The sequence below is a fragment of the Melopsittacus undulatus genome, chromosome 1, assembly GCF_012275295.1.
Source record: "Melopsittacus undulatus isolate bMelUnd1 chromosome 1, bMelUnd1.mat.Z, whole genome shotgun sequence".
In the NCBI taxonomy this organism is placed as follows: domain Eukaryota; kingdom Metazoa; phylum Chordata; class Aves; order Psittaciformes; family Psittaculidae; genus Melopsittacus; species Melopsittacus undulatus.
Genome location: NC_047527.1, coordinates 68,550,588 through 68,564,473, shown reverse-complemented (window position 1 = coordinate 68,564,473; position 13,886 = coordinate 68,550,588). Strand labels below are relative to the sequence as shown.

The 13,886-nt window shown below is 39.1% G+C and overlaps 1 protein-coding gene across 2 annotated transcripts in view; it reads left to right on the top strand.

Annotated features, from left to right (window-relative positions):
* Window positions 1–13,886, top strand: part of FHOD3 (formin homology 2 domain containing 3) — a 373,673-nt gene that overhangs the window by 46,659 nt on the left and 313,128 nt on the right. For both annotated transcript variants that reach the window (XM_034066335.1, XM_034066332.1), the window contains exon 3: window positions 328–392. In XM_034066335.1, coding sequence (XP_033922226.1) covers window positions 328–392 — 65 coding nt within the window. The remainder of the gene's footprint in view (window positions 1–327; window positions 393–13,886) is intronic.

Here is a 13,886-nt window from a genome sequence, read left to right as displayed (position 1 = left end):
GGGTTGACCTTGGCCAACTGCTCATCCAACTGCTCTTGCTTCCTGACAGAAGGGAAGGAAAATAAGATGGAAAAATCATTGATTGAGATAAAGATGGGGAGCTCACTCATCAATTACTGCCAAAGGCAACACAGGTTTGAATTGCATAAAATTAATGCATTGCCAATTAAAATAGAGTTGGATGATGAGAAACAAAGGCATAACTCCTAATACCTTCTGTCACTTCCCAACCTTTTTTCCTAGGTTCAACTTCATTCCTTCTGTCCCAACTCTTCTACCTCCTCCCTACACTTTTATATATATTTTTTTTCCCTCTTCTCTTTTTAGGAGAGGCAAGAAGCACAGTATTATTCTGAGGACCCAGCTGTCGGTGAGAGTTCATGCCTGCATTGGTAAGTGAAGTTCCACATGCCTGAAAGAGAGCAAATAAACAGAATCAATCTCTGGGAAGTAAATCTGAGGAGTATGAATCAGACTTGCTGTGTTCCAAGTTGAGGATAATGGCCAGTAAATTGATTTATTTGTTCTGTTTGTTGCGTGTTAAAATTACGCGGTGTTAGTTACATTACTCTTCATAAAGTATGTTAAACAGCTGAGGGAAGCATAGCATCTGACAGTGGGGTGAGATGGCTGGGTGTGCTTTGGAGAATCTTGGATTATCTGTCTTGTCAGAGCCTTTGTGTGTGCCTGAAGACTGTTCTGAATTGGGAAGTGGTTCTGAAAAATTGTTGGCTGACAGCTAACTTGTGTATTTTAATAGCATGTAATGTTCATTGCTTCACATCTTGCAGATTTTGGCCACATATTTGTCATTATCACAGTGTCAGTGTCTTAAAACCCCTGCTTAAAACAATGCTGTCACGAGGAGAAGTCTAATGAAAGTCATACTGTGCGTGTCACAAGAGCTTTAAGGTTGCATAAACGGAGGCTAATGTGCTGTAATGTTGTTAATATGTTTTCCAGCATTCTGCAGAGCAGAACGTTTCACTGACTGTTAGTGGCAAAGGTGTTGCTCTAGCTCTGGTGATGTGATAAATGTTATGAGTGGCTGGTTTAAAAAAATAAAATCCTACGTGTATGTGCCACAGTTGCCTGTTTTGTTTTCAACTTCTCCATAATAGATTCTGCACCCTAATAGGTTTAGCTTGTTGCTGTTTCAAGAGATCATAGCTGAAGCATTAAAACACAGATATTTTCCTTAAATGAGGGGGAGAAAGTCAGTTTTGTATTATTTCTACAGTGCTACTGCTGTTGGAAGATTCAGGCTTTAAATACAACTAAACTTCTATCCTCTGCCCCCAGGACATGTTATGAAATGGCCTTTCTTGGGAATTTGAACTGAGCGTAAGCAACCTACAGAATTCCTCAAATACCACCCATTGAGAACGATCTCTAGGCTGCCTCATGCAGGAATAGATTCTCCTCCACTACCATTAACTTTAGGAAGAACAGTAGAACAAGCCTTTGTGTTAAGTATTAGAGTAGAAACAGAGATACTTCAAAGTCTAATGAAATAGAGAACAGTTTGGAGAAGCTTGTTCTTGTTCGGTCTGCGAATATACTTGGCAAAATAGGCCAGTGGAGCAAGGCAAGTTTTCACATTTCCTGGATTGAGGTTTTATAAAAACAATTCTCATGTAAATATTTTTGTCCAGAGTGCAACCATCGAGGAATTGGAACGCACCAGGTTCTGAGTTTCCATGTGTGGTTGCTTTGTTGTTACCTGTTTGCATTCAAGCTCACTGTGGGCAATTAGGCATATTGCTGTGCATGTATTTTAATTGTTCCTGTTTGAAAGTGTCATCCTTTATCAGGTGCTGTTACACTCTGGCAGCAGTGATGCATTCGGCAGTGAGTATAGAGGAAGCCAGGCTGCAAGTCCAGATTTCAAACTTCTCAAGCAGAGGTGTGTTTGGATATGGGCTTTTGGCTTTGTTCGTTGTAGGCAGAAAAGCCAAATGCAAAATCTGGTTCTGATTTCCAACCCCCCCTGCTGACGTTTAGTTTTTTAGGGTAAGTCTTTGTTTCAGCCTGTAGCTTGATGTAATGTAGTTTCTTTTTCATTTTTACATATCAAATACACATTTAGTATGGGGTAGTTTGAAAAGGTCAGGGACCTCTGTGGTTGTCAGTACTGGCCTTCTTTGATGACCTGTGCCTGGCAGTTTAACTTGTTGTGGGGTAAGAGGGCTGTTACCCACTGGCACAGTGGGTACTTTTCTTCCTTTTGTGTGTACTTTCACATCAGCTGCCTGTTAATGACTTTTTGGAAATAAAAACATTAGGTTTAGAGGTTAAAATATGTGCTGCACATTTGGAATAGAAGTCAGGAGTTAGAGCAATCTGAGAGCGTGTCACATGGAATGAAACCATCTTGCTTTGACTGTTTTCTCAGTCTTCATAATATCCATGGAGAGCACTGTGGTTAGCAATGTTACTGAATTTGCAAAGTCCCCAGTAGGTAGCTTAGGGCTGCTTTCTGAGAAGATGTGGTTTGTTCTGAAGTACCCTTGCCACAGAACTTTGTCATCCTTTCATTCAAGGTTTTACTTTGCTTTGAACAGCTGAAAGGCGTCAAGAAATAGCTTTCCTGTCATAAAATAAACTCTTCTGTTTGGAAGGTGGACCAATTTATTTATATATTTTTATTTCTCCCTCACATGTTGTACTTTTAAATTGTGGAACATACACAGGTGTTTATGTTCAGATGTCCAGATAAAGTTTTCCATCTTTAGTGACTCAGATCTCTGGGGAATCCATTGGACTTTAGTGTCAGAGAATGACTACAGGCCAATATTTTGAGACTTGGGAAGCTCTAACAAGTCCCATGCCAAGTAGGATGGTGTGGGTTTTTTTGTGTTTTGTTTCAAGCAAGGCAAGGAAGGAATACAGCTTAATAACTTGAGTGTTGAAGTTAGAGCATTGTTTTCTGCCCTATTGCATGCTAGTCACTCTTAAGCATCTCAGTTTAATTCATTACTACTTTCTTTTTTCCCCCCTCTCAGTATGAGTCCTTATCTTAAGTTCACATTAAGGACTTTCAGCATGGAAACAAATTTTTTCCTAAATATCATCTCCTAAAAATATATATATATGAATATCTCCTATTTGGCTTGATCCTGATTAAATTGTCAGGATTAATTAAGAGGTAATTTAAAAAAATAAAATGTGCTTTGACTGCAGACTGCAATATTTGCAGTTTTTTAATAGCAAAAGACTAGTGCTGACACTTTTAGTTCAGAGACATATCTAATTGTAAATTACTGATGTACTTTTGAACTTACTGATATTAAAACGCCTTAGTGGAGCAAGATCAATCCTTAAATCACATAAATTGACACTAAAAGGTGTCAATTGTTGGTTGGTTTTTTTTTTTTACCTCAAGCTGTCAAATTTGACCTTTTATTCAAATTAGATTTATTGTGAGTTAACACCCTGTGGGAAAAGTCTTTCTGGTATTTTTGGCAACCTTATGACTTTCCTTGTTTGTATTTAGTTATGTCTTAGCATAATCTTAATTTGTATGTATTGAACAATGACAGGGCTTAGCTAAAGCCTTGATAAGGGCCTCTGTAAATGAGCATGTAGCTTTACAGGGTGAACACCAACAGTGCCAGAAACTTTAGTCCTGAAACTAAATGGAAGGTTTCAGAGCAACTTATTTATGGTGAAGTTTCAAAGCTTTGTAAAAGCTCCACTCTTCCCAGACAGTGACTTAGTTGATTCATGATGTCTTTGCTTGGGCAGCTATATCTGTGGCTGCTGCCTCATTTGTCCATTTGTTGCTTCTTGGTAGTTCTCCCTCCAAATCTGACATGGTCTCTGAGAGAAAGGGAACCATTTACTCTTACAGATCTGGATGCACTACCTAGCCCAAGAGAGTCCCATGTCCTCTTTTAAACCGCATGTCCTGTGTGATGGCTAATCAGGAGTGTTGCTTTCAATAGTGAGGATGAGTTTTGGACAGGGACTCATGACAGTGACTTAAAATGAATCTGCCAAAATAAGTTTGACATAAACATCAGGTGTTAATACAATGTAACACAAGAAGAATGCAAATAACAAAGGTTGATGTAATTCTGAATACATGTATTGGCCTGGGATTGCTCAGAGTGCTGTAGCTTGGAAGGTCAGCAAATGTTGCAAGGTGTATTTCAAATTTTACTTCTCCATTGTGTCAGCTTGTTATTAAAAAAACAAACAAACCCAAAACAAATCCCTCAGTTGGTTATTTAAAATGTTTTCCATTAGAAAATTACATTTTTGTATGGTTATAGCTCCCTCCTGTATTTATGCAACGTCTTTGTTTTATCTCTCTGTATATTAAAAATAATTTGCATAGATATTTGTGTGTATTACATTTCATAGCTTGATCCAGTGAGAACCCTGAAGAACGTGCAAGTATATTACTGCAAGTCTTGCTGAACATAGAATATAGCTTAATTATTAGTCTTTATAACTACTTTACAATCCTGTGCCATTGGCATTTTCACATGGGCAGTTGTAGATCTACATGGTGCTAAAGTGATCCACAGCATGCCCACCCTTCCCCATCCTTCCATGGGTGATCTTGGGATTATTCCCAAGTATGTAACACAATAGCTGACATGCTGCATGGTGGCTTTTTCCAGCCCCTGTTGTTAAGGCATCTGTTTTAACCCACAGTGTTAGTAGCAGTAGCCCAGCCTTTCCACAAAACTTTTTGTATTGTCTTTTTTTGACATCCTCTCATTCTTAAGGTATTTTCTGTGAAATGTAGCCATGGATACCTTTCTGAGTCCGTTTTGTTGTGGCGTACCTGAGTGAATCTGTAAGCTAGGTGTAACTAGGAGCCTAGTTAGAAGCCAGCTGTTTTGATTTGTTCTGTAGTGATGGAAGTATGAAGCTAGTTCTCTATTCCATCTAGTTTTCCCTTCTGTTATCCATTATGAAGACTTGTTCCATGTACTACAGCAGATGTGATTAGGTTCTCCAAATATTTATGCATCTATTGAACATGCTGGTAGGACCTGTCCTTCCAGGTGCTTGAGATGCAAGTTCCTTCTCACATTGCTTTCATGAAGTTGTATCTGGCATTTTGTTGCAGAGAACTTAAGACACATGGACTGAACTGGGGGAAAAATGTGATTTGTCCTCTTATGAGAATAGTATGAAGTGTAGAAAAAGCCAGTGCAATTTTCGTTAAGGAAACATGAGTGTTGTGTTTCATTCTCTGAGGTCAGAATGAAACTTGTGCTACAATCCATGTTATTGGTACTGTCTCACTTGAGATGCTTCTCCCTGCAAATATTATTGTATTCCATCTGTCTGGCATGTTTGTGTCTGCAGTGTGCTGAGTGCTGGAGTGGAGTTCACATAGCCATGGAGGGAAAAACTGTGAAGCTCCTGTAGTTCATACTTCAAAACTTTCTGATTTCAGTGGATATGTTGTTGAATTTAATATAAACAGCTTTGTTTTGGTGAGGGAATTGCGGAATGCACTAAGAGAAAACATCTAATTGAAAGTCTTTCCTAAAGGAAGGTTAATTGTGGCACTATGGGCTCTTTTGGGCAAGTAGCGATTGATATGTTCCAATTAAAGTATCAAGGAAGAGAGGTACTCTGGGCTGTTTTAAGGGCATTTTACAATTTTCTGTTCAGTGTTAGACATTGCTAATAAAAAACATTTTCAGTTTGAGAGAGAGAACATGTGGAGAGCATTAGCAGTTCAGCAAAACGTGCAACCAATTCGGATTTAATTTAAAGGGAACAAAAGAGGTGCCTTGAGAATTTGTCGGAAGCGCTGTGGTTTTGCCTTCTTTGCGCTGATGCTAACAGGAGAGAGAGGTGAGTTGAAATTGCTTTATCAAATACCTTCTTAGCATAACTGGGACAGAAAAGACAGTGATTAATGGATTTAATAGTGCTGCACAGTGATCCTGCATGCGTTATGGATTTGTAATCACTATATGCTTCCTATGACTCTTTCTGTAACTTGGTTAAAGTTCTGGCTTAAATGAAGATAATAAACAACATGCTTATTAGATGTAAACTGACATCACACAAATTGAAAAAATGTGAAAAGGAATGCCAGAGCTTGGGGGGGGGGGGGATTTTTTTTAAAGGTTAGGCTTTTTGTAATAGAATAATTTGAGTTCTCATTAGGGAGGTACATACAGTACTGGGGCCTGCTTCCAGATGTGATTGGCAGTACCTGGTTCAGCACTCTTTCAGTTTGAGTGAAACATGAAATTGCTGTGAAGGCCATGATAAAAATACCTTTTTGCAGGTTTTTAAGATTATTTAAATGTCCTTTCCTGAGAATGTGGAGCACAGATGCTCTAAGTAAAAAATTCCCCCCCTTCCCAGATCAGATTACTTTGTGAAAAATCTATCTGTATAAATAACTTGTGGTTTTGCTCTAAAAATGTACACCTCTTTAAACTGAAGTGTTAGACTTTTGTTGTGCTCCTCATGCATACTTTAGTCAGCCTCCTTTGTGGTATATCCTCATTACCTGTGATTTGCCTTCTGTGATCTCATCAAAAAACTTCTGGTCCCATCCTGTAGGGAAATTTCCAAGATTTGTCTCTGCGTATTTCATTGAAATTATAATCCTTAAAATAGGCTTTGTAGCAAGAAGGACCAAGAAGCTGTAGAGCAGATAAAGGCTCCATTAGCAGTCGGTTGTTCCTTTAAAGTGGTGGATTCCTGCTTTAAAGGGTCTTGTTCCAGTTTTGAAAGGACTGCTGTGGGCTGTGCTAGTGGGATGCTTTTTGTCGATGGGAAGCTTTGTGTTAAAATGTGAAAATCTGACTGAACATGCACCAAGAAGTTCTGCAGAAATTCTAACAACTTAGATTTCCATAATTCTCTTTTCTTACAAATTGTAAAAATTTGCAAGGGAGAAGGAATCTGTTTTTGACTCTTAAAACATAGTGAGATTTGAAACTTGTTTCCAAAAAAGCAAACTTCAGTGGTAACTTAAAGAAAACAATCTCCTTGTAAAAGCCAGAAGTAAAAATAGGGATTATGACACTTTGCTTCCCAGCCCCCAACACAAGCCTGTTTAGATTTGTTTTAGGTTAAACACGTCTTCTTGAATACTAAAGAATTCTAAGAAAAGGAAATATAAAAGGTAATATGCTTGCATTCTTTGCATCTACCCAGTGCTTTGAAAGTACTGTCTGTCTGCTGATGGCTAAAATATCATAAAAAAAGAAGTCCTAAGCTAATTAGCAACTTAATTTCAAATTACTGCAGTATTCTGCAGTTACAGTTTCTAAAAATTTCTTTGTCAAAAAGAGTCATGTTACTATTGTTAGAACTAGATTTACAACATCTTTGTAATCTAAAGAGAACGAAAAGTTATTGACATCTGAGATGAATGAGAAAAAATATTGTAAAATTTTAAATTGTTTATAACTGCTCTTAATGGATCCCTAAAATGGACTCCCCTGGCAATAACTGATGACAACAGTAGTATCTACTGTGATAAGGTCTTTGTGGATTTGACTGGGGGATTTTGGTGTGTGGTGTTCTTTTGTTTTGAAGAAAAGTAAGCAAATAATTGATCATGCCTCATCCCTGGCAGTGTTCAAAGCCAGATTGGACAGGGCTCTGACCAATCTAGTCTAGTGGAAGGAGTCCCTGTCCACAGTGTCGGAGCTGGAACTAGATGATCTTTAAGATCTCTTCAAACCCAAACCTTTCTGTGATTTAGGCATCTTTGAGCAACTTCCATGTTCTTCAGTTAGATTTTGAGAAGTACTTGCTCAGTAAATAAGACAGTGCAGCCTAGCGATTGTGTCTAGCTGTAATTCTAGAGATGTTGCCAAGGTTGGCCCTCTGTCACTTGTTGGAGCTCTTTGTGGTTGAATGTTTAGAGAACTCTGCATGTATGCAGCAGGTAGAGATGATTTGGAGAAGAATCACAACCATTTCAGAGCTGCAAAACTTCGTAATTGTCCTGTTTTCACCTAATGATCAAGGCAGCATCATCAGTTTGTTTTGCCATTGATGATGCTGTGCAACTGGGATTTTGCAGGTATATGTTGAGGTGCAAAGCTCCCCTTCAGCATCACTTGTACTTAATGCAGCCATTCTTTCACTTTGGGAGTTGTCTGGGCATTAGTCTCTCCTAAATCACAGCTCAGGACCCTTGGCTGAGACTTGTGTGGTTTGCTGAGAGGTGGCTGTAGCCATCTTCGGAAGATAGAAATCGATAGAAACCATTATTACTGCTCTATGCCTAGGTATGAATGTGATAAACTTGCTTTTGTTTGATCATAACAGTCCTCAAATTTTCAAAGGGATATCCTCAATTTCATGAAGTGTAGGAGTTTGTGTATTTTCCATAAAAGGAAAATAAATTTCATGCAAGCTCTTACATCAGTGGCTGTTGTTAGTTTCCATGTAGTTCTCCTTTTTAGCTATTTGCACTTCCCGCTTATTTTATAGATATTTGTATTGACAGATAAAGCAGTTCTTACTCTTAATGCCAGTGTTCAGACTGTAGAACTCATTTTGCTGTGGGCTAAAACACAGCATTTTCAAGCCCCTAACTAGGGGAAAAAAAGTTAACTTCATATCAGATATCTGCAAATAAATTAGCTTTACACTTGGAAGAGAACAGGATGATCGGTTTCCTGCTTCCATCTAAACCTGTTCTGTCTAGAAGATACAAACCAAACAAATAATTCCATTCAGATTATTTCTCTTGAAACTATGCAGCACTCAGACCTGTTTTAAACTTTATTCTGCAAAATATTTTAGGACAAAACAAAATCAAGCAACTAAATTATGGAAGAGAAATTAGGAGCTGTTACTTAAAACAGCTTTGGGTTTGGAGCAGGAAATGTTGCAATTTCTCCGAGGTGTCATTCTCAGCCCCGCCACTGATTTGTAAGGAAGGCAGAGGGATGCTGATTTTGCTTAAGTGGAGTTAGGACAAATATGGCTCCTACTTCCCTAAAATGTTCTAAGATTCATGGACAAAATTTGCATTGATTTACTGACAATCTCTAAGTGTGTATTCTATAGACTGCATTAACATTAGATGTATAATTTTTATCTTCTAGATTTTATGTTTAGTAATGTGATATTCTTCATCTTTCTTAGCTATAGATTTTAACTCTGGATTGCTGAAATTTAAGGAGCTAGATAATGATCCTGGAAGCAGCTGTAATGCAAGCTGTGGCTCTCACTTTCCAGATTTTTGGGGTAAAGAAAGAACTGGATTAGTGCTGTTTATTTTTCTGTAATGTACTTCTAGTGTAATAAAAGAGCAGAAATGGTGTTAGTTTGTAAAGGAAGGACATATGCTACTATGGAAAGGAGGTTTCTCTTCAAAATTAATCCATTACATGTAATGCTTTTGAGTGGAAGCCTGGAAGATGTTTTAGCATAAGGCAAAATTTGCATACGCTGTTTAGTGCTAACAAAATACTTAACAAAAAACTCTACATGTCTAGAGAATGTCTGGGCTGATTCTTCTCCCTCTCCTCCCCCCACTCCTTCCCCCACCTTCCACAGTCAATTACTGTGGGCGCTGCTGTGGAATAAATAGGGAAACATTTCCTCACTGTATTCTCTACTGTACTGTAAGTTGTTCTCATTCATTGCATGTCTGATTTCTGCGCTCTAATGGGCAGTTTTGATCTGTTACTTGACTACCATGTGCCACAGATGAATGCATAGTCCTGTATACCTTATGATATTAGCTTAAAAATAAAGAGAATGCCATAGGAACACAAGGTTAGAAAGTGCGTGTTTGAATATTACCAGTCTGCTTCAGTCTCCTTATCTTCAAAAATTGTAAGCAAAATGAGCAAACTCATGGTCAATCATGCTTCAGACAGATGCCACTTGCTAACTTTTTGTGAGCTCACTGTGAAGCCAAGTATGCAGGTATCATCTTTTCAGACGAGGGCTATGGTTTCAGTACTTATACCTACCAAGTAGAGGGTTGAGTTTTGTTACCATCTCAAGACCTTAATGAAAGGTGATATAAAATACATGTGGTTTTGTAACACCGTTGGACTGATATTTTTTTAATCTGGTTTATTAACTTTTTCACTGTATGTAATGTGAAATGCACTATCTCATAATTCAGCAGCCAAGAAATAGTTGCTCTGTATCACATTTTCATTGCGGCATTCAAGTAATGTGTACTGTTCTTTCCTTGCCTTCAGCTATCCTATTCCTCTCTCATTTATATCCTTTTAATCTTTTTCATGTGCAGCTGCTTTTATTTCTGTAGAAATTAAGATGATTTAATTTGCAAATTGGGTGCACCTCTCAATTTATTTCTTTCTCAAAAGAAATACTCCAAAGAGTTAGGAGCTCTGTTTAAATAGGTGGCATAGTTCCCTCATGTAGTCTCCTGTAAGACTTTTAAGGGAGGTATCGGCAAAATCTACTGAGTGCCAAGAAGAAAATGTGAGCTGTAATACAAAATACTGTGATGGTGCCTTAAGAATTTAAATAAAATGCTCAACTTGGGCTCAGATCGTGCCATGGTCGGATGTGGTCATCAGTGATGGAGGTTTGCTTGTCACCATTGCTTGTCATTATGGTTTTGCACTTACATGAGCTTGATGAAATTAAGGAGATCATGGTATCTCTATCTGGAAAAAGGAAAGACAGATGGGATTTTTTTTTTAGTATTTAATTTTCAGTATCATGAGTGTTATTAAACATCATGTAGTGCAGCAGACTTCCTTTATCTCACCTGTATCTTCAAGTGTTACTTTTAATCAAAACCTGCCATTTTCTGAGTTTTTCCTGGGTTTTGGGACCTTTTTTTATGTAGAACATCTGTATTTTAATAGTGATAACAGCTCCTTCAAGTCTCTCTCTTGCTGCTTAAGACTCAACAAGTCGCCTAAAGAGTTAGGCTCCAAAGAGATAAAGTTACAACCTCTTAATTTAAAATGCCAGCAGAAGCTACTGTAGCTGCACTACATGCTATTGTAAGTGGTAGGATGTCATAAGCTCTGTCAGTTCATATTTAGCAGTTTGAGAGGAGTCTGGTATGCATGAAGTTACATATCAGGTTTCTTTTAACCTTTCAGACATTAAATATTTAGCTCTGGTCTTACTATTAGAATATGAAGAGGAGTGTGTTAGTAAATTGTGTGCTTTAAAATAAAACAACTATTAATACCTGTTTCTGCAGGTTTATTTCTCCCTGTGGCTTTTGACAAGGATTATGCTTCAGCTTTAAAGGCCAGTTAAACTTTAGAATGCCTAAAACCGGTGTATTAAGTTAACTTGTTGCTGTGGTGGTGGTGGCGGGAAATACAAATGTTGGCTGTGTTCCTTACTACTTCCATAATCCTAAATTTAGGTTCGCCATCCATCTAAGAGCCTGTTCAGCATCAAATGCCACTGGAGAGATTTGCTTATCGCTTGACTGTGTGTAACAGGGACAGCTGAGAGTGTGGAAAGTTTCTCGGCAGGTTGGGCACAAGAGTTGGCCTGGGACTGATCTCACCCATGCCTGAGGGATGGGGTTTTCCTCAGCCCTGTGAGCAGTAGAGCTTATTCTGCAGGGCGTGGGGGCCGGATGAGCTGTTCCGAGCATGGGGGAGTGGTGACGATGCCGGCAATATGACAGCCAGCTGTCATTGCTTTTCCGCTTCTTGCTGCTTAGAGGCACATACATGAGTAGTTCCCTGTAACTGCCTCAGTAACACATCAGGAGCCTTCCCTACTTGCTCTTTTTTTGTTTTGCTGTCTGTTGTCCTGAAATGCTTGGTGTTGCACTGAGGAAAAAAACTTGCTGTAGAAAATGTGGGTATGTTTGCATGAAAGGTACAGAGTCACCTACTGTGTTAAAACCCTTAAAAGCCTCACAAAGGAGTTCTGCCTTCAGAACTGTTGTTCATTTCAACAACAGTAAATTAATAATTTTTAATTAACCCTAATATAGTACATTTCCCAGTATATGAGAAATACCGAAATACAAAAAAAAAAGTGTGTGAGTAAATAAAATCCTCCCTGTATCTTTCCTGGAATATCCAGGTACCGTTCTCAGGGGTTGTGTACCCTGGGAAAGGGGAGCCGCAGGGATGCTCTGAACAGCTCCCTGGGTGTGAGCATACACTATGCTTTTGTACAGAGGTTAGTACAAGTGATGAGTACCTAAGCACCCATGGTTACCCTAAATGACACACTGTGGGGCACTCAACTGTGAGTGCCCCCACTCTCCTGGATTTTCAGTCTGAGGTTAGTGGTCTGCACATTGTCACCATGGTCTTGCTGTTTTGTGTTGTGTAGCTGTACTTCAGGTGTTGTGTGTGGTATTTTGTTTTATGTGCTGCATGTTTCAGGCTCCTTAGTCAACATTCAGTCATTTAAATATCTACTAGGACTTAGGAGTTTTCCTAGTTTAACAGCTATGAGATTGAATGTTTTTGTATTAAAGCCAGTAAAATACATGTAAAGTTGGTGGCAGCTGACAGGACCTAGAGGACCGTTTTTGAGCTGGCAGTGCCTGTTTAACTAACTGCCTGTTACCTTGAGCTGCCAGCTACACTTTCCAGCTGGCATCTAGGAATGTTTGTTGTGGAGGAAAGGAAGTGTGAGCAATCCAAATATGCCCAAACAATTCCTCAATTTCTGCACAGGAAAAAAACAAATCAGAAAAGCACGTTCTACACAGGATTTTTGTAATTACATCTCTTTTATGAAGGCTGAGAACCCGTATTCTTTCTCTTTCTCTTCTCTGCTTTTGTCTTTGTTACAGAAAAGAAGTAGGGGCCTTACAAGGCTAATTTAACTAGCAGATTTCTTCAAGGCACTAACTGTAGTTGTTCCTCATATTTCTCAAGCTGCTCTTAATGGTGGGACATGGAGAAAAAATAACTTTGTCTCTAGATGAAACTTTAATGCTGTATCACTGTATCACTGCGTCTTGTCAGCCTCGCAGTCACGCCAGGCATGCTGCTTGGCTGTGTTAGCTGCTAGGCTCCTTCTGTCATCGGTGAGCAGGGTCTGTCTGGAGGGCACTTGAGAGCATCTCGGTTGTGTTCCTGCCCTGAACTGCTCTTGTTCCGTTGACCATAAAAGAAACAGATTAGGGAGAGGAGCTGCCCGCTTGAGAGGTACATGTACTTTCCGTTGTCCCTTTCTGGTTTCTATCTTCAGATCCTGATAGTCATTCTTGTTTGATGGCAGCTTTTAGTGAAATTTGGTTCTTTGCCAAGCTCTGAAAATAGTTGCACTGATTTCTTTTTTCCTAGTTCCTATCAGGATCTATTATGTGGTTTGTATATGTAAATTTACTTGTTGGAATAACTCCTGTGAAGTTAATCATAGCGCTTCCATCCTATAAACTTCATATAACATCCTGAAGATTATTTGTTGCCAAGAATTTTCATCTCTGTTGAATTAAATTAATGGATCCATCCTTGTTCTAGATGGCATTCTCCCATTGGTGAGCAACCTGGTCTAGTGGAAGGTGTCCCTGCCCATCCCAGGGGAGTCCCTTCCAACCTCAACCATTCCATGATTCTGTGCTGGGATGAATTTTGGTAAGAGCAAGTAAGAGTCAGGGATCAAGGCTATGAGTTACCTCCATTGGCTCTAAGGCTCTGTGGTTATGGCCAAGATCTTTGCTAGGATGAGGCAGAAATTCCAGATGTTAGAGCACAAGACTCTTTCTGGGCAAATCCTCATGTCCCATAGGATGGTTTGGTGTGAGAGTTGGTCCATTCTACCCTTATGGAGCACCAATCTTGAACGAGATGGTGCTTGTTGATGTATTGTACGAGTCTGTTTCCTGGAGTTCTGATGTGCATACACAGTGCTTTCCAGGAGAAAGTTACAGTTTTACTCTAGTTCCCAGCATGGTGTTTTTGATAAGACCTCCCTCAGAGCAAGGGAGCTGCTTCCCGTATTTC